Here is a 23,179-nt window from a genome sequence, read left to right on the forward strand (position 1 = left end):
AGCATCAAATCATCATATTAGAATACATACTGTATATTCAGCGTAGATCACAGGAATATATTACGCTTTACTATATATTCACATAGAGAACAGGACTTTGAAATTATCTCACAATATTACTGTTTGAAATCTTACATCCCAAGTGTGTGTGTGTGTGTGTGTGTGTGTGTGTGTGTGTGTGTCATTGCATCCGCTAATTTGCATAATCCCTTTATTGACTATGTGGATAAAGCTGCATTGGTAGTGAAGCTCTCTCTCTCTTTCTCTCTCTCTCTCTCTCTCTCTCTCTCTCTCTCTCTCTCTCTCTCTCTCTCTCTCTCTCTCTCTCTCTAAAAAGGAAAACAAAAGAAGTTCGTGTTTTATTAAATTTTTTATTTGGGCAAACAAAAATGGCAATTTGGTTGTCACGAAAGAGAAAATGTAATGATGGTGGATCAACTGATGTGGTTGCAGTGTTACAGGGGTTAATAAAATCCCGGATAAATATAGAGTTTAGCTATTACAAGTTGGTTAATGACTTGGATGTTTTCACTCGGGATAAACATTTTTTATTTGTGATGTTGACATTGATGGCTGTCTCCAAATTTATGCATGAGTGAGTTTTGATCGTGAAAGGAAAAAAGGAAAAAATTATTTTTTATTATTATTATTTATTTATTTTTGAAACAAGGTTTTTTGTGTGTTTCTATGGTGCTTTTTCATGTCTTGAGACTCTGTGGTAGTTTTGTTTTTAAATCCATTGCTCTCATTCTAGTTGGTTTTAAAATAATCATTTTACTAAAAGTGTTATCTTTAATATTTCTCTCTCTCTCTCTCTCAACCCCCCCCCCCCCCCCCCTCTCTCCTCTCTCTCTCTCCCGCAGCGGTGTCCTGCGCTGCGCCGCCCAGCGTCTCCAGTGGACAGGTGGAGGGCTCGGTGTTCGCGTGGGGCACGAGCGTGAGCTACAGGTGCATGCTGGGATACGAGCTCTCCTTCCCCGCTGTCCTCACGTGTGTGTCCGACGGATCCTGGAGCGGAGAGATTCCTCTGTGTCTGCGTGAGTATCACCAAATGCATGCAGCCTCAGTGGGACATTACTCGTCCTTGTGTCCCTAAAGGCCTCCGCTACTCCTGACTGGGGGTGTGGGATGTATATCGTCTACGGTAGTTTCATTATTGAGTATGTCCCTCACTTCACAGAAACACTACGTGATGTAGTCTAGTGGGTTACACTAGTGCGCTTGAGCATTTAAACTATTAAAATGCATTTATAACGCCCCCAATATTCAAGATAAGGGGCAAAAACACCACTTTGCTTTATTTCACCAGTGAAAATCATTCAAACAAAGACACAGGACTGTTCTCTGTCTCGGAGCGACACGGCGGTGGTTCATTACTGAATGAATCAGTTGAATGAATGATTCAATGACTCGTTAAGACTGAATGAATCAGTTGAATGAATGATTCAATGACTCGTTAAGACTGAATGAATCAGTTGAATGAATGATTCAATGACTCGTTAAGACAGCTAAATGCTTCGTCCCTGAATGAATGAATCAGTTGAATGAATGATTCAATGACTCGTTAAGACTGAATGAATCAGTCGTTTGAATTAATTGGTTGAAACTCAATGACTCGCTCATTAACTGACTTGCTGTCACCTACTGGCGGTTTTAGTTTCACATTTAAAGTATAGTTTCAAATATCAATACTCAACGGTTTATGTAACATCAAAACATTATTTCTGCATGCGTAACTTCTGGTTAAACACATTCATGTCCCTGTGATCTGCATTAAACAGTGTAAACTAGGGCTGTCAAACGATTAAAATATTTAATCGCGATTAATTGCATTAATGTCATAGTTAACTCGCGATTAATCGCATTAATGTCATAGTTAACTCGTGATTAATCGCATTGATGTCATAGTTAACTCACGATTAATTGCATTAATGACCAAATTAACTCGCGATTAATCATATTAATGACATAGTTAACTCGCGATTAATCGCATTGATGTCATAGTTAACTCGTGATTAATCATATTAATGTCATAGTTAACTCACGATTAATTGCATTAATGACATAATTAACTCGTGACTAATCGCATTAATGACATAATTAACTCGTGATTAATCGCATTAATGACATAATTAACTCGTGACTAATCGCATTAATGACATAATTAACTCGTGATTAATCGCATTAATGACATAATTAACTCGTGACTAATCGCATTAATGACATAATTAACTCGTGATTAATATAATCATTATCAGAATAAAAGATTGTATATAAACCGGACTTGGATCTGTATGATTTGAGTAGTAATGTTGTTAAAAGTGGACGAGGAGAAGAAGACACACACACACTGAATACCTGCGTGATTATCAGCTGTTATTTATCAGAGCTTTTTGCACAATCCTGTCATTCATAAATGCAAAAATGCTGCTTTTCTTCATCCATACCCAACAATCCTCTGATCCGTAAAGGAGAGCAATCTGGTCCTGCAGAGAGAGCAATTAGCATTTAATTCATAGAAACAATAAATGCCATGCAGCGCGAGCTCTTTCTGCCGATTAATCCCCGTTTCATAACGTTTCATAACTATTCATGCTATTTTAAGGTAAACAACTCATTCATTTCTTCCTCATTAACAGCCACAATCTTTCCAAATGTACTTTTGAGGGTAGGATTTTTCCGTGTAATGCTGGATCAACAGCAACCTTAACAGATCAACTGACAGATATTCTAGATATTCAGTTTTTAGTGCTGATAAGGCATAAATCAATAAATATTCTATTATTCCCTGATTTTTGTCATTTTTTTGCGTTAAACATTTAATTTAATATTTTCCTGTTTTTTTATTGTTATTATTTTCAGATTTAGCATAAATTAAGCTGAGGTGGTCAAACTAAATATTAGGCTATATATATGTTCTGTTTATTCAAATGTCTAAATCAAATGTACTTATTGATAAACTTATCAATTTTTTAATTGATTCACTGATTTCTGGAGGATCATGTGACACTGAAGACTGGAGTAATGATGATAAATTCAGCTTTGATCACAGGAATAAATTACACTTTACTGTATATTCACATAGAGAACTGATGATTTAACGTCTTAATAATATTTCAAAAATTTGACTGTATTTTTATCTTACCGACCCCAATCTTTTAAACAGTAGTGTACACTACACACATGCACTCATTATAAAATGCAATAGACTTTAACTCCGTGTCCTAACTACACATGCCGCGACACGCGATAAAATGCTTTTCCATGTTAATCAGAGTAATGTTTAAATGGTGTAATATTTGTGAATTTGATTATGTACTTATACATTTTCTTGAGAGCGCTGTCAAGATTACTCTCTGGTGCCGTGCACTCGCCGCGAGACTCCGCCCACACCCTGTTCTGATTGGCTGTGCACTCGCCGCGAGACTCCGCCCACACGCTGTTCTGATTGCCTGTGTACTCGCCTCGAGACTCCGCCCACACGCTGTTCTGATTGCCTGTGTACTCGCCTCGAGACTCCGCCCACACGCTATTCTGATTGGCTGTGCAGTCACCGCGAGACTCCGCCCACACGCTGTTCTGATTGCCTGTGCACTCGCCGTGAGACTCCGCCCACACGCTGTTCTGATTGGCTGTGCACTCGCCGTGAGACTCCACCCACACGCTGTTCTGATTGGCTGTGCACTCGCCGCGAGACTCCACCCACACGCTGTTCTGATTGGCTGTGCACTCGCCGCGAGACTCCACCCACACGCTGTTCTGATTGGCTGTGGGGTTTAATTTGTACGCATCTCGCAGTCACGTCGTGTCTAGTGCGGACAGACACATTATTTGTCGCTGGATCTCATCGCGTCTGGTTAGGACACGGTGTCAGATGAAGATAACCAGCCAGACGTTAACTGGCACACTCTGGTTTTGCCGTGCAACACGAAAGAGAAGCACGTCTGAGGAGACTGACAGACCACAAATTAAATCTATTTCCACATCTGATGTCTCGGTTTCAGCAGGGCAAGAGAGTTTGACATATAAATTGCAGCAAAGCTCTGCAGGCTTCCCGGTGTTTAAAGATCAGAAGTGGAGCGTTGGGTTTCTGCGGAGGTCGCGCACCTGAATGTGAAGCAGAGTAATTATCCCTCTTTAAACCCGAGCGGAAGCCGGAGGGTCTGGCATGCTGTGATGTTTAATTCACAGACGGGAACCCAGAGTTCAGTGCGACCACTGCAGACACAGATCCTCACGTGAAGTCCGTATGACTAAAGGGGTCATGACCTGAGAAAGCTAACTTTCCTTGAGCTTTTGACATATAACAGGTCATCATACTATATAAGAGGTCAGAGGTCATCATACTATAAGAATATCCTGTAAGTTTCAGAACTGAAAACTTCCTTGTTAGTCCAATAAAAGCTGTTATTGACACCAGGCCCAGCGAACCACAGGCTTTTCCAGAGTGGGGATCTGTGACGTCACAGGGTATCAGACCCCGCCTCCACAGAAGAACATCGACGCCCACTTCAACCCCGACGGATTAGCCCCGCCCACCGAGTCGCACATTACAGGAAACTCATTATATTATGGAAAACTGTTATCCAATCACAGCAGTGGGCGTGTACTTCCACGTCTTCAATGCGGCACGCACATATAAACCGAGCGTTTCAGGAGCTAGCCTCAAAACCAGCCGATTACTGGTTCATTTTGATGTTTTTGAATGTAAAAACCAAGTGAACGTCATAATTTGACCTCAGACAACAATATCAAAAAATGTAAAACCCAGTTCATGACCCTTTTAACACACGTCAACTCCATTAAAGCGCTTTAACGCCAGTCAGTGAGTCGTGAGTCTGCTTTCACTGAAGCGCTGATTCATAAAGCCTCTGATGGGATAAAACTCATTTTCCACAAGCGACCTGAAGGACTTTTATCATTTATACTCACTTATTTCCTCATACAGTGAGTATTCGGACACTTAAGAATGGCAGTGCATTACATAATACAGTACAAATGTAAACATTTAAAGAAGAACCTGTACATTTAATTTTAATCTGTTTTAAAATAATTATAAAAAAAATTGTGATACAGTATCACTCAAAAGTTCATGGGTATGTAAGAGTTTTTTATATATATATATATATATATTCAGCCAGGACGCATTAAATTGATCAAAAGTCACAGTAAAGACATTTATAATGTTACAAAATGCTTATTTCTTATTTTCTTCTTCTTATGATTATTATTATTAATATTATTATTATTATTATAACTGTAAAAACAGCTGTGGCTGCCAGATTAATTCAGTAAAACATACAGTAAAAATGTTAACATATTTACAGAACGACATGTACATTTAGTTTTAAACTGTTTAAAAAAATATACAAATATATAAAAGATATGTATAATGTCACAAATGGTTTGTTTCAAATAAATGCTGAACTTCTTTATTAATAAAAAGAATCCTCCAAAAAAAAACATTTGTTGCAAATTAATAATTGAGCACCAATAATAATAATTGATAATTATGCACTATTATAGTATATATTTCCCTATATAGTAACAGAACTTACTGTTAACCAGGTTTTTACATGTGAAATTCACTTTTGTTTTTACAGTGCTGAACAAACACACTTTGCACACATGAATACTGATTTAATGCATTTTCTCTTTGACTGTGTGTGTTTTTGCATATAAAGTGTGATGGATAATGACACAAACATCCACAGACGTATAAACTCTTACTTTACCATTATATATTCCTCAAGCACCGGCAGGACAAGCGTGGCCCTGCGACAGCAGACTCTGCGATGCATGGAGACCGCTCTCATCTGACGCCGCTTTCTTTTCTTTCTTTCTTTCTTTCTTTCTCTGAGAAAATAATTTCAACAGCTCTAGGCTAGAGCAAGTTATGCATAATAATCATACGTGGAGGACCCAGTCCGGCCCCAGTGTCAGAGAAAAGTTCCTTGATGAATAATACAATGCTTTGGAGAAGCAGCGAACACACAACAGAAGCACATCTGAGCCCGTGAAGAACACGCGCCGGCGCTCGCTGCGTGATTATATATATCCATTACATCTACAGATGGCTAGCTTTAATACTCAGAGCTTTCTATGAATGCCATACGATTTTTTTAAGCATTCGAGGCATAAATCAAATCAACTGTTAGATGCATGATAAAAATTATCTAACATAAAATTAACCAAGCATGAACATTTGGGGTGAAAAAGAAGATTTTTACTTACATTTTAATGACCAAAAACATAATATTTACAATATCGGTCACAAGTTAGGAAACAAACTTTTTGGATTGTTTTTGAAAAGTATCACTAAGGCTGGATTTATTTGATCAAGATTACAGTAAAAATTGTGAAATATTATTATAATTCATAATAGCTGTTTTCTTTGTGAATATATATATTTATATGTGACCCGTAAGTATGTATGACCCTTTTTTCAACTGTTAAAAAAATAAAAGATAAAAAAAATGTACCAATCAAAAGTTTGTGGGTATGGAAGAGTTTTTTTTAAATGTGTAAAAAAAAAAAAAAAGAGAATTAATAAAAAATAAAAAATAAAGTGCAATTTATTCCTGTGATCAAAACTGAATTTATCATCATTACTCCAGTCTTCAGTGTCACATGATCCTTCAGAAATCACTATAATCTGATGCTCAATTATTATTAATTATTATTGGTGCTGAATTGAATAATGGTTCAATTGTTAATATATAATTTTAAATAAAAAAAATTAAGTACTCCAAACTTTTGAGTGGTTGTGTATCACGGTTTACACACAAATATTAATCAGCAGAAACTGATTTTAACACTGATAATAATCATAAATGTTTTTTGATCATCATATTACACTGATTTCTGGAGGATCATGTGACACTGAAGACTGGAGTAATGATGATAAATTCAGCTTTGATCACAGGAATAAATTACACTTTACTAGATATTCACATTAAAAACAGCTGTTTAACATTGGAATAATATGTAAAAAAAAAATTACTGTATTTCTGATCAAATAAATGCAGCCTTGGTGAGCAGAAGAGAATCTTTCAAAAACATTATAAAATCAAATGTGTATCTACAGGAAAGTCCGAGTGGAAAATGAGCTGTCGAGTTCAGAATCTGAGAACTAAAGGGTCGGCGAGTTTTTCAAATCATACGCAGGTATTATTAATTCTGGCTGTTTAATAATTGACTGTTCCTCTCGTCCGTCTCCGATCATGTATTTTTGAGTGGTTGGCCTCAGAAGTTTGTTTGGAGGGTCAGGTCGGGTTACTCGCTGATAAATCATTCAGAAAACAAGGTTACAGATCAGATTCTCCTGGACAGTGGCGGTGACGGGGTCAGATATGTGCGTTTCAGAGGAAAATCATTATCTGGAGGAAATCATCAGAAATATAACCCTGGTTAGATAATGCTTAGCTTGCATTAAACATAAACTGGCTGCTTAAAGTTAAAATTACATCAAAATCCAGCTTCTTTACTTAAAGCCGAAAGATAAATAGTGCTATTATAGTATAATTTATAGGCTATACTATTATAGTTGTTATTCATATTTATTTTCAGTTTCACTTTCGCTCGTTTTAGCAATTTTTGTGTGATATGTCAAATTAATTTGTTTACATATACATATATAATAATTATTATTATTATTATTCAGTGGGGAAATGTACCTAAAATGTTTACGTTTAAGTTTTAATTTGGGATATTACATTTTTTTAATTAGCTAAATTTTTTTATTCATAGTAACAGAAATGTTTTAATAGTTTCCAATTTTCGTTAAAGATAATAACCCGGTAGAGATGACATTTATAAATAGCTGTTTGAGAGTGTAAACTCACATTTACATTTTCAGTTTAAGTAATAAAATCTGCATTTTTCCTCATTAAAGCTACACTGTGTAATTTTTTAAGTTGAATCTTAGCAAAAAAAAAACTCTTTGTTCTTTCAAAATGATATGTGCTCATTCATGTACAATTACTTCCACCAACTAATCAAGTATTCTCGTAAGCGTAGAATCTGCTATTTATAATACATACGGGTGAGCTGCTCGAATGGCGGGAGTTATGTTGCGCCTCCATCTTGAAAATACATTAGCCAAAGAGGGACATTCCTGGACATTCAAGCTTCGCCTTTCGCGCTTTTACACTCAGCGGCGCCGTGACGAATGCGAGCGGAGATTACTCGCGACTGACGGCAGATCACAACCTACATGTTAACTGACTAAATAACTAAATGGAATTTGTAATAGTTTTCTAAAGTAAGTCGAACTGGAAGCCATGTTAATCTTGGACTAATCTTGGAGTTAAAACGCCTTCGGAATGGGAGGGGCTAGAAAGTAATATTCAGTTGGTAGTCATATACAATTTCACCGCTTGATGTGAGAAAATCTTACTAGTGAAGCTTTAAATAACATATTTCACTTGAAAAGTCTATTTACATGAGTGAAATGACTGTTGTATGTTCACAGCGAAGTTCTGCGGTGACCCGGGCATCCCGGCCCGTGCCACACGAGAGGGTCAAAGCTTCATCTTCAGAGCTGAGGTGTTCTTCAGCTGTAGCGCCCCCTATCTGCTGGTGGGCTCATCAACACGCACGTGCCAGTCAGACGCCACCTGGAGCGGCTCACAACCGCGCTGCATAGGTGCGTTACCGTTACTGATCAAACACTCATATATGTGACCCGCACTGCATAGGTGCGTTACCGTTACTGATCAAACACTCATATATGTGACCCGCACTGCATAGGTGCGTTACCGTTACTGATCAAACACTCATATATGTGACCCGCACTGCATAGGTGCGTTACCGTTACTGATCAAACACTCATATATGTGACCCGCACTGCATAGGTGCTTTACCGTTACTGATCAAACACTCATATATGTGACCCGCACTGCATAGATGCGTTACCGTTACTGATCAAACACTCATATATGTGACCCGCACTGCATAGGTGCGTTACCGTTACTGATCAAACACTCATATATGTGACCCGCACTGCATAGGTGCGTTACCGTTACTGATCAAACACTCATATATGTGACCCGCACTGCATAGGTGCGTTACCGTTACTGATCAAACACTCATATATGTGACCCGCACTGCATAGGTGCGTTACCGTTACTGATCAAACACTCATATATGTGACCCGCACTGCATAGGTGCGTTACCGTTACTGATCAAACACTCATATATGTGACCCGCACTGCATAGGTGCGTTACCGTTACTGATCAAACACTCATATATGTGACGTTACCGTTACTGATCAAACACTCATATATGTGACCCGCACTGCATAGGTGCGTTACCGTTACTGATCAAACACTCATATATGTGACCCGCACTGCATAGGTGCGTTACCGTTACTGATCAAACACTCATATATGTGACACGCACTGCATAGGTGCGTTACCGTTACTGATCAAACACTCATATATGTGACACGCACTGCATAGGTGCGTTACCGTTACTGATCAAACACTCATATATGTGACACGCACTGCATAGGTGCGTTACCGTTACTGATCAAACACTCATATATGTGACCCGCACTGCATAGGTGCGTTACCGTTACTGATCAAACACTCATATATGTGACCCGCACTGCATAGGTGCGTTACCGTTACTGATCAAACACTCATATATGTGACCCGCACTGCATAGGTGCGTTACCGTTACTGATCAAAAACTCATATATGTGACCCGCACTGCATAGGTGCGTTACCGTTACTGATCAAACACTCATATATGTGACCCGCACTGCATAGGTGCGTTACCGTTACTGATCAAACACTCATATATGTGACCCGCACTGCATAGGTGCGTTACCGTTACTGATCAAACACTCATATATGTGACCCGCACTGCATAGGTGCGTTACCGTTACTGATCAAACACTCATATATGTGACCCGCACTGCATAGGTGCGTTACCGTTACTGATCAAACACTCATATATGTGACCCGCACTGCATAGGTGCGTTACCGTTACTGATCAAACACTCATATATGTGACCCGCACTGCATAGGTGCGTTACCGTTACTGATCAAACACTCATATATGTGACCCGCACTGCATAGGTGCGTTACCGTTACTGATCAAACACTCATATATATGACCCGCACTGCATAGATGCGTTACCGTTACTGATCAAACACTCATATATGTGACCCGCTCTGCATAGGTGCGTTACCGTTACTGATCAAACACTGATATATGTGACCCGCACTGCATAGATGCGTTACCGTTACTGATCAAACACTCATATATATGACCCGCACTGCATAGATGCGTTACCGTTACTGATCAAACACTCATATATGTGACCCGCACTGCATAGGTGCGTTACCGTTACTGATCAAACACTCATATATGTGACCCGCACTGCATAGGTGCGTTACCGTTACTGATCAAACACTCATATATGTGACCCGCACTGCATAGGTGCGTTACCGTTACTGATCAAACACTCATATATGTGACACGCACTGCATAGATGCGTTACCGTTACTGATCAAACACTCATATATGTGACCCGCACTGCATAGGTGCGTTACCGTTACTGATCAAACACTCATATATGTGACGTTACCGTTACTGATCAAACACTCATATATGTGACCCGCACTGCATAGGTGCGTTACCGTTACTGATCAAACACTCATATATGTGACCCGCACTGCATAGGTGCGTTACCGTTACTGATCAAACACTCATATATGTGACCCGCACTGCATAGGTGCGTTACCGTTACTGATCAAACACTCATATATGTGACGTTACCGTTACTGATCAAACACTCATATATGTGACCCGCACTGCATAGGTGCGTTACCGTTACTGATCAAACACTCATATATGTGACACGCACTGCATAGGTGCGTTACCGTTACTGATCAAACACTCATATATGTGACCCGCACTGCATAGGTGCGTTACCGTTACTGATCAAACACTCATATATGTGACCCGCACTGCATAGGTGCGTTACCGTTACTGATCAAACACTCATATATGTGACCCGCACTGCATAGGTGCGTTACCGTTACTGATCAAACACTCATATATGTGACCCGCACTGCATAGGTGCGTTACCGTTACTGATCAAACACTCATATATGTGACCCGCACTGCATAGGTGCGTTACCGTTACTGATCAAACACTCATATATGTGACCCGCACTGCATAGATGCGTTACCGTTACTGATCAAACACTCATATATGTGACCCGCTCTGCATAGGTGCGTTACCGTTACTGATCAAACACTGATATATGTGACCCGCACTGCATAGGTGCGTTACCGTTACTGATCAAACACTCATATATGTGACCCGCACTGCATAGGTGCGTTACCTTTACTGATCAAACACTCATATATGTGACCCGCACTGCATAGGTGCGTTACCGTTACTGATCAAACACTCATATATGTAACCCGCACTGCATAGGTGCGTTACCGTTACTGATCAAACACTCATATATGTGACCCGCTCTGCATAGGTGCGTTACCGTTACTGATCAAACACTCATATATGTGACCCGCACTGCATAGGTGCGTTACCGTTACTGATCAAACACTCATATATGTGACCCGCACTGCATAGGTGCGTTACCGTTACTGATCAAACACTCATATATGTGACCCGCTCTGCATAGGTGCGTTACCGTTACTGATCAAACACTCATATATGTGACCCGCACTGCATAGGTGCGTTACCGTTACTGATCAAACACTCATATATGTGACCCGCACTGCATAGGTGCGTTACCGTTACTGATCAAACACTCATATATGTGACCCGCACTGCATAGATGCGTTACAGTTACTGATCAAACACTCATATATGTGACCCGCACTGCATAGATGCGTTACCGTTACTGATCAAACACTCATATATGTGACCCGCACTGCATAGGTGCGTTACCGTTACTGATCAAACACTCATATATGTGACCCGCACTGCATAGGTGCGTTACCGTTACTGATCAAACACTCATATATGTGACCCGCACTGCATAGGTGCGTTACCGTTACTGATCAAACACTCATATATGTGACCCGCACTGCATAGATGCGTTACAGTTACTGATCAAACACTCATATATGTGACCCGCACTGCATAGATGCGTTACCGTTACTGATCAAACACTCATATATGTGACCCGCACTGCATAGGTGCGTTACCGTTACTGATCAAACACTCATATATGTGACCCGCACTGCATAGATGCGTTACCGTTACTGATCAAACACTCATATATGTGACCCGCACTGCATAGGTGCGTTACCGTTACTGATCAAACACTCATATATGTGACCCGCTCTGCATAGGTGCGTTACCGTTACTGATCAAACACTCATATATGTGACCCGCACTGCATAGGTGCGTTACCGTTACTGATCAAACACTCATATATGTGACCCGCACTGCATAGGTGCGTTACCGTTACTGATCAAACACTCATATATGTGACCCGCACTGCATAGGTGCGTTACCGTTACTGATCAAACACTCATATATGTGACCCGCACTGCATAGGTGCGTTACCGTTACTGATCAAACACTCATATATGTGACCCGCACTGCATAGATGCGTTACCGTTACTGATCAAACACTCATATATGTGACCCGCTCTGCATAGGTGCGTTACCGTTACTGATCAAACACTCATATATGTGACGTTACCGTTACTGATCAAACACTCATATATGTGACGTTACCGTTACTGATCAAACACTCATATATGTGACCCGCACTGCATAGATGCGTTACCGTTACTGATCAAACACTCATATATGTGACCCACACTGCATAGATGCGTTACCGTTACTGATCAAACACTCATATATGTGACCCGCACTGCATAGGTGCGTTACCGTTACTGATCAAACATTCATATATGTGACCCGCACTGCATAGGTGCGTTACCGTTACTGATCAAACACTCATATATGTGACCCGCACTGCATAGGTGCGTTACCGTTACTGATCAAACACTCATATATGTGACCCGCACTGCATAGGTGCGTTACCGTTACTGATCAAACATTCATATATGTGACCCGCACTGCATAGGTGCGTTACCGTTACTGATCAAACACTCATATATGTGACCCGCACTGCATAGGTGCGTTACCGTTACTGATCAAACACTCATATATGTGACCCGCACTGCATAGGTGCGTTACCGTTACTGATCAAACACTCATATATGTGACCCGCACTGCATAGGTGCGTTACCGTTACTGATCAAACACTCATATATGTGACCCGCACTGCATAGATGCGTTACCGTTACTGATCAAACACTGATATATGTGACCCGCACTGCATAGGTGCGTTACCGTTACTGATCAAACACTCATATATGTGACCCGCACTGCATAGATGCGTTACCGTTACTGATCAAACACTCATATATGTGACCCGCTCTGCATAGGTGCGTTACCGTTACTGATCAAACACTCATATATGTGACCCGCACTGCATAGGTGCGTTACCGTTACTGATCAAACACTCATATATGTGACCCGCACTGCACAGATGCGTTACCGTTACTGATCAAACACTCATATATGTGACCCGCACTGCATAGATGCGTTACCGTTACTGATCAAACACTCATATATGTGACCCGCACTGCATAGGTGCGTTACCGTTACTGATCAAACACTCATATATGTGACCCGCACTGCATAGATGCGTTACCGTTACTGATCAAACACTCATATATGTGACCCGCACTGCATAGGTGCGTTACCGTTACTGATCAAACACTCATATATGTGACCCGCACTGCATAGGTGCGTTACCGTTACTGATCAAACACTCATATATGTGACCCGCACTGCATAGGTGCGTTACCGTTACTGATCAAACACTCATATATGTGACCCGCACTGCATAGGTGCGTTACCGTTACTGATCAAACACTCATATATGTGACCCGCACTGCATAGGTGCGTTACCGTTACTGATCAAACACTCATATATGTGACCCGCACTGCATAGGTGCGTTACCGTTACTGATCAAACACTCATATATGTGACCCGCACTGCATAGGTGCGTTACCGTTACTGATCAAACACTCATATATGTGACGTTACCGTTACTGATCAAACACTCATATATGTGACGTTACCGTTACTGATCAAACACTCATATATGTGACCCGCACTGCATAGGTGCGTTACCGTTACTGATCAAACACTCATATATGTGACCCGCACTGCATAGATGCGTTACCGTTACTGATCAAACACTCATATATGTGACCCACACTGCATAGGTGCGTTACCGTTACTGATCAAACACTCATATATGTGACCCGCACTGCATAGGTGCGTTACCGTTACTGATCAAACACTCATATATGTGACCCGCACTGCATAGGTGCGTTACCGTTACTGATCAAACACTCATATATGTGACCCGCACTGCATAGGTGCGTTACCGTTACTGATCAAACACTCATATATGTGACCCGCACTGCATAGATGCGTTACCGTTACTGATCAAACACTCATATATGTGACCCGCACTGCATAGATGCGTTACCGTTACTGATCAAACACTCATATATGTGACCCGCACTGCATAGGTGCGTTACCGTTACTGATCAAACACTCATATATGTGACCCGCACTGCATAGATGCGTTACCGTTACTGATCAAACACTCATATATGTGACCCGCACTGCATAGGTGCGTTACCGTTACTGATCAAACACTCATATATGTGACCCGCTCTGCATAGGTGCGTTACCGTTACTGATCAAACACTCATATATGTGACCCGCACTGCATAGGTGCGTTACCGTTACTGATCAAACACTCATATATGTGACCCGCACTGCATAGGTGCGTTACCGTTACTGATCAAACACTCATATATGTGACCCGCACTGCATAGGTGCGTTACCGTTACTGATCAAACACTCATATATGTGACCCGCACTGCATAGGTGCGTTACCGTTACTGATCAAACACTCATATATGTGACCCGCACTGCATAGATGCGTTACCGTTACTGATCAAACACTCATATATGTGACCCGCTCTGCATAGGTGCGTTACCGTTACTGATCAAACACTCATATATGTGACGTTACCGTTACTGATCAAACACTCATATATGTGACGTTACCGTTACTGATCAAACACTCATATATGTGACCCGCACTGCATAGGTGCGTTACCGTTACTGATCAAACACTCATATATGTGACCCGCACTGCATAGATGCGTTACCGTTACTGATCAAACACTCATATATGTGACCCACACTGCATAGATGCGTTACCGTTACTGATCAAACACTCATATATGTGACCCGCACTGCATAGGTGCGTTACCGTTACTGATCAAACATTCATATATGTGACCCGCACTGCATAGGTGCGTTACCGTTACTGATCAAACACTCATATATGTGACCCGCACTGCATAGGTGCGTTACCGTTACTGATCAAACACTCATATATGTGACCCGCACTGCATAGGTGCGTTACCGTTACTGATCAAACATTCATATATGTGACCCGCACTGCATAGGTGCGTTACCGTTACTGATCAAACACTCATATATGTGACCCGCACTGCATAGGTGCGTTACCGTTACTGATCAAACACTCATATATGTGACCCGCACTGCATAGATGCGTTACCGTTACTGATCAAACACTCATATATGTGACCCGCACTGCATAGGTGCGTTACCGTTACTGATCAAACACTCATATATGTGACCCGCACTGCATAGGTGCGTTACCGTTACTGATCAAACACTCATATATGTGACCCGCACTGCATAGATGCGTTACCGTTACTGATCAAACACTGATATATGTGACCCGCACTGCATAGGTGCGTTACCGTTACTGATCAAACACTCATATATGTGACCCGCACTGCATAGGTGCGTTACCGTTACTGATCAAACACTCATATATGTGACCCGCACTGCATAGATGCGTTACCGTTACTGATCAAACACTCATATATGTGACCCGCTCTGCATAGGTGCGTTACCGTTACTGATCAAACACTCATATATGTGACCCGCACTGCATAGGTGCGTTACCGTTACTGATCAAACACTCATATATGTGACCCGCACTGCATAGATGCGTTACCGTTACTGATCAAACACTCATATATGTGACCCGCACTGCATAGATGCGTTACCGTTACTGATCAAACACTCATATATGTGACCCGCACTGCATAGGTGCGTTACCGTTACTGATCAAACACTCATATATGTGACCCGCACTGCATAGATGCGTTACCGTTACTGATCAAACACTCATATATGTGACCCGCACTGCATAGGTGCGTTACCGTTACTGATCAAACACTCATATATGTGACCCGCTCTGCATAGGTGCGTTACCGTTACTGATCAAACACTCATATATGTGACCCGCACTGCATAGGTGCGTTACCGTTACTGATCAAACACTCATATATGTGACCCGCACTGCATAGGTGCGTTACCGTTACTGATCAAACACTCATATATGTGACCCGCACTGCATAGGTGCGTTACCGTTACTGATCAAACACTCATATATGTGACCCGCACTGCATAGGTGCGTTACCGTTACTGATCAAACACTCATATATGTGACCCGCACTGCATAGGTGCGTTACCGTTACTGATCAAACACTCATATATGTGACGTTACCGTTACTGATCAAACACTCATATATGTGACGTTACCGTTACTGATCAAACACTCATATATGTGACCCGCACTGCATAGGTGCGTTACCGTTACTGATCAAACACTCATATATGTGACCCGCACTGCATAGATGCGTTACCGTTACTGATCAAACACTCATATATGTGACCCACACTGCATAGGTGCGTTACCGTTACTGATCAAACACTCATATATGTGACCCGCACTGCATAGGTGCGTTACCGTTACTGATCAAACATTCATATATGTGACCCGCACTGCATAGGTGCGTTACCGTTACTGATCAAACACTCATATATGTGACCCGCACTGCATAGGTGCGTTACCGTTACTGATCAAACACTCATATATGTGACCCGCACTGCATAGGTGCGTTACCGTTACTGATCAAACACTCATATATGTGACCCGCACTGCATAGGTGCGTTACCGTTACTGATCAAACACTGATATATGTGACCCGCACTGCATAGGTGCGTTACCGTTACTGATCAAACACTCATATATGTGACCCGCACTGCATAGGTGCGTTACCGTTACTGATCAAACACTCATATATGTGACCCGCACTGCATAGATGCGTTACCGTTACTGATCAAACACTCATATATGTGACCCGCTCTGCATAGGTGCGTTACCGTTACTGATCAAACACTCATATATGTGACCCGCACTGCATAGGTGCGTTACCGTTACTGATCAAACACTCATATATGTGACCCGCACTGCATAGGTGCGTTACCGTTACTGATCAAACACTCATATATGTGACCCGCACTGCATAGGTGCGTTACCGTTACTGATCAAACACTCATATATGTGACCCGCACTACATAGGTGCGTTACCGTTACTGATCAAACACTCATATATGTGACCCGCACTGCATAGGTGCGTTACCGTTACTGATCAAACACTCATATATGTGACCCGCACTGCATAGGTGCGTTACCGTTACTGATCAAACACTCATATATGTGACCCGCACTGCATAGGTGCGTTACCGTTACTGATCAAACACTCATATATGTGACCCGCACTGCATAGGTGCGTTACCGTTACTGATCAAACACTCATATATGTGACCCGCACTGCATAGGTGCGTTACCGTTACTGATCAAACACTCATATATGTGACCCGCACTGCATAGGTGCGTTACCGTTACTGATCAAACACTCATATATGTGACCCGCACTGCATAGGTGCGTTACCGTTACTGATCAAACACTCATATATGTGACCCGCACTGCATAGGTGCGTTACCGTTACTGATCAAACACTCATATATGTGACCCGCACTGCATATGTGCGTTACCGTTACTGATCAAACACTCATATATGTGACCCGCACTGTATATGTGCGTTACCGTTACTGATCAAACACTCATATATGTGACCCGCACTGCATAGGTGCGTTACCGTTACTGATCAAACACTCATATATGTGACCCGCACTGCATAGGTGCGTTACCTTTACTGATCAAACACTCATATATGTGACCCGCACTGCATAGGTGCGTTACCGTTACTGATCAAACACTCATATATGTGACGTTACCGTTACTGATCAAACACTCATATATGTGACCCGCACTGCATAGGTGCGTTACCGTTACTGATCAAACACTCATATATGTGACCCGCACTGCATAGATGCGTTACCGTTACTGATCAAACACTCATATATGTGACCCACACTGCATAGGTGCGTTACCGTTACTGATCAAACACTCATATATGTGACCCGCACTGCATAGGTGCGTTACCGTTACTGATCAAACACTCATATATGTGACCCGCACTGCATAGGTGCGTTACCGTTACTGATCAAACACTCATATATGTGACCCGCACTGCATAGGTGCGTTACCGTTACTGATCAAACACTCATATATGTGACCCGCACTGCATAGATGCGTTACCGTTACTGATCAAACACTCATATATGTGACCCGCACTGCATAGATGCGTTACCGTTACTGATCAAACACTCATATATGTGACCCGCACTGCATAGGTGCGTTACCGTTACTGATCAAACACTCATATATGTGACCCGCACTGCATAGATGCGTTACCGTTACTGATCAAACACTCATATATGTGACCCGCACTGCATAGGTGCGTTACCGTTACTGATCAAACACTCATATATGTGACCCGCTCTGCATAGGTGCGTTACCGTTACTGATCAAACACTCATATATGTGACCCGCACTGCATAGGTGCGTTACCGTTACTGATCAAACACTCATATATGTGACCCGCACTGCATAGGTGCGTTACCGTTACTGATCAAACACTCATATATGTGACCCGCACTGCATAGATGCGTTACCGTTACTGATCAAACACTCATATATGTGACCCGCTCTGCATAGGTGCGTTACCGTTACTGATCAAACACTCATATATGTGACGTTACCGTTACTGATCAAACACTCATATATGTGACGTTACCGTTACTGATCAAACACTCATATATGTGACCCGCACTGCATAGGTGCGTTACCGTTACTGATCAAACACTCATATATGTGACCCGCACTGCATAGATGCGTTACCGTTACTGATCAAACACTCATATATGTGACCCACACTGCATAGATGCGTTACCGTTACTGATCAAACACTCATATATGTGACCCGCACTGCATAGGTGCGTTACCGTTACTGATCAAACACTCATATATGTGACCCACACTGCATAGATGCGTTACCGTTACTGATCAAACACTCATATATGTGACCCGCACTGCATAGGTGCGTTACCGTTACTGATCAAACACTCATATATGTGACCCGCACTGCATAGGTGCGTTACCGTTACTGATCAAACACTCATATATGTGACCCACACTGCATAGATGCGTTACCGTTACTGATCAAACACTCATATATGTGACCCGCACTGCATAGGTGCGTTACCGTTACTGATCAAACACTCATATATGTGACCCGCACTGCATAGGTGCGTTACCGTTACTGATCAAACATTCATATATGTGACCCGCACTGCATAGGTGCGTTACCGTTACTGATCAAACACTCATATATGTGACCCGCACTGCATAGGTGCGTTACCGTTACTGATCAAACACTCATATATGTGACCCGCACTGCATAGATGCGTTACCGTTACTGATCAAACACTCATATATGTGACCCGCACTGCATAGGTGCGTTACCGTTACTGATCAAACACTCATATATGTGACCCGCACTGCATAGGTGCGTTACCGTTACTGATCAAACACTCATATATGTGACCCGCACTGCATAGATGCGTTACCGTTACTGATCAAACACTGATATATGTGACCCGCACTGCATAGGTGCGTTACCGTTACTGATCAAACACTCATATATGTGACCCGCACTGCATAGGTGCGTTACCGTTACTGATCAAACACTCATATATGTGACCCGCACTGCATAGATGCGTTACCGTTACTGATCAAACACTCATATATGTGACCCGCTCTGCATAGGTGCGTTACCGTTACTGATCAAACACTCATATATGTGACCCGCACTGCATAGGTGCGTTACCGTTACTGATCAAACACTCATATATGTGACCCGCACTGCATAGATGCGTTACCGTTACTGATCAAACACTCATATATGTGACCCGCACTGCATAGATGCGTTACCGTTACTGATCAAACACTCATATATGTGACCCGCACTGCATAGGTGCGTTACCGTTACTGATCAAACACTCATATATGTGACCCGCACTGCATAGATGCGTTACCGTTACTGATCAAACACTCATATATGTGACCCGCACTGCATAGGTGCGTTACCGTTACTGATCAAACACTCATATATGTGACCCGCTCTGCATAGGTGCGTTACCGTTACTGATCAAACACTCATATATGTGACCCGCACTGCATAGGTGCGTTACCGTTACTGATCAAACACTCATATATGTGACCCGCACTGCATAGGTGCGTTACCGTTACTGATCAAACACTCATATATGTGACCCGCACTGCATAGGTGCGTTACCGTTACTGATCAAACACTCATATATGTGACCCGCACTGCATAGGTGCGTTACCGTTACTGATCAAACACTCATATATGTGACCCGCACTGCATAGGTGCGTTACCGTTACTGATCAAACACTCATATATGTGACGTTACCGTTACTGATCAAACACTCATATATGTGACGTTACCGTTACTGATCAAACACTCATATATGTGACCCGCACTGCATAGGTGCGTTACCGTTACTGATCAAACACTCATATATGTGACCCGCACTGCATAGATGCGTTACCGTTACTGATCAAACACTCATATATGTGACCCACACTGCATAGGTGCGTTACCGTTACTGATCAAACACTCATATATGTGACCCGCACTGCATAGGTGCGTTACCGTTACTGATCAAACATTCATATATGTGACCCGCACTGCATAGGTGCGTTACCGTTACTGATCAAACACTCATATATGTGACCCGCACTTATATGTGACCCGCACTGCATAGGTGCGTTACCGTTACTGATCAAACACTCATATATGTGACCCGCACTGCATAGGTGCGTTACCGTTACTGATCAAACACTCATATATGTGACCCGCACTGCATAGGTGCGTTACCGTTACTGATCAAACACTCATATATGTGACCCGCACTGCATAGGTGCGTTACCGTTACTGATCAAACACTCATATATGTGACCCGCACTGCATATGTGCGTTACCGTTACTGATCAAACACTCATATATGTGACCCGCACTGTATATGTGCGTTACCGTTACTGATCAAACACTCATATATGTGACCCGCACTGCATAGGTGCGTTACCGTTACTGATCAAACACTCATATATGTGACCCGCACTGCATAGGTGCGTTACCTTTACTGATCAAACACTCATATATGTGACCCGCACTGCATAGGTGCGTTACCGTTACTGATCAAACACTCATATATGTGACCCGCACTGCATATGTGCGTTACCGTTACTGATCAAACACTCATATATGTGACCCGCACTGCATATGTGCGTTACCGTTACTGATCAAACACTCATATATGTGACCCGCACTGCATATGTGCGTTACCGTTACTGATCAAACACTCATATATGTGACCCGCACTGCATATGTGCGTTACCGTTACTGATCAAACACTCATATATGTGACCCGCACTGCATAGGTGCGTTACCGTTACTGATCAAACACTCATATATGTGACCCGCACTGCATAGATGCGTTACCGTTACTGATCAAACACTCATATATGTGACCCACACTGCATAGGTGCGTTACCGTTACTGATCAAACACTCATATATGTGACCCGCACTGCATAGGTGCGTTACCGTTACTGATCAAACACTCATATATGTGACCCGCACTGCATAGGTGCGTTACCGTTACTGATCAAACACTCATATATGTGACCCGCACTGCATATGTGCGTTACCGTTACTGATCAAACACTCATATATGTGACCCGCACTGCATATGTGCGTTACCGTTACTGATCAAACACTCATATATGTGACCCGCACTGCATAGGTGCGTTACCGTTACTGATCAAACACTCATATATGTGACCCGCACTGCATAGGTGCGTTACCTTTACTGATCAAACACTCATATATGTGACCCGCACTGCATAGGTGCGTTACCGTTACTGATCAAACACTCATATATGTGACCCGCACTGCATAGGTGCGTTACCGTTACTGATCAAACACTCATATATGTGACCCGCACTGCATAGGTGCGTTACCTTTACTGATCAAACACTCATATATGTGACCCGCACTGCATAGATGCGTTACCGTTACTGATCAAACACTCATATATGTGACCCGCACTGCATAGGTGCGTTACCGTTACTGATCAAACACTCATATATGTGACCCGCACTGCATATGTGCGTTACCGTTACTGATCAAACACTCATATATGTGACCCGCACTGCATATGTGCGTTACCGTTACTGATCAAACACTCATATATGTGACCCGCACTGCATAGGTGCGTTACCGTTACTGATCAAACACTCATATATGTGACCCGCACTGCATAGATGCGTTACCGTTACTGATCAAACACTCATATATGTGACCCGCACTGCATAGGTGCGTTACCGTTACTGATCAAACACTCATATATGTGACCCGCACTGCATAGATGCGTTACCGTTACTGATCAAACACTCATATATGTGACCCGCACTGCATAGGTGCGTTACCGTTACTGATCAAACACTCATATATGTGACCCGCACTGCATAGGTGCGTTACCGTTACTGATCAAACACTCATATATGTGACCCGCACTGCATAGGTGCGTTACCGTTACTGATCAAACACTCATATATGTGACCCACACTGCATAGATGCGTTACTGTTACTGATCAAACACTCATATATGTGACCCGCTCTGCATAGGTGCGTTACCGTTACTGAT

The 23,179-nt window shown here is 42.2% G+C and overlaps 2 protein-coding genes across 3 annotated transcripts in view; one reads left to right on the forward strand and one right to left on the reverse strand.

Moving 5' to 3' along the window:
• Positions 1-23,179, forward strand: part of csmd3a (CUB and Sushi multiple domains 3a) — a 382,979-nt gene that overhangs the window by 345,826 nt on the left and 13,974 nt on the right. Inside the window, exons 59-60 of the mRNA XM_079626776.1 lie at positions 864-1,037; positions 8,474-8,647. Coding sequence (XP_079482902.1) covers positions 864-1,037; positions 8,474-8,647 — 348 coding nt within the window. The remainder of the gene's footprint in view (positions 1-863; positions 1,038-8,473; positions 8,648-23,179) is intronic.
• Positions 1-23,179, reverse strand: part of slc25a32b (solute carrier family 25 member 32b) — a 249,864-nt gene that overhangs the window by 167,671 nt on the left and 59,014 nt on the right. The window lies entirely within an intron of this gene.

Source organism: Phoxinus phoxinus (assembly GCF_949152265.1).
Source record: "Phoxinus phoxinus genome assembly, chromosome: 10".
Classification (NCBI taxonomy): Eukaryota; Metazoa; Chordata; class Actinopteri; order Cypriniformes; family Leuciscidae; genus Phoxinus; species Phoxinus phoxinus.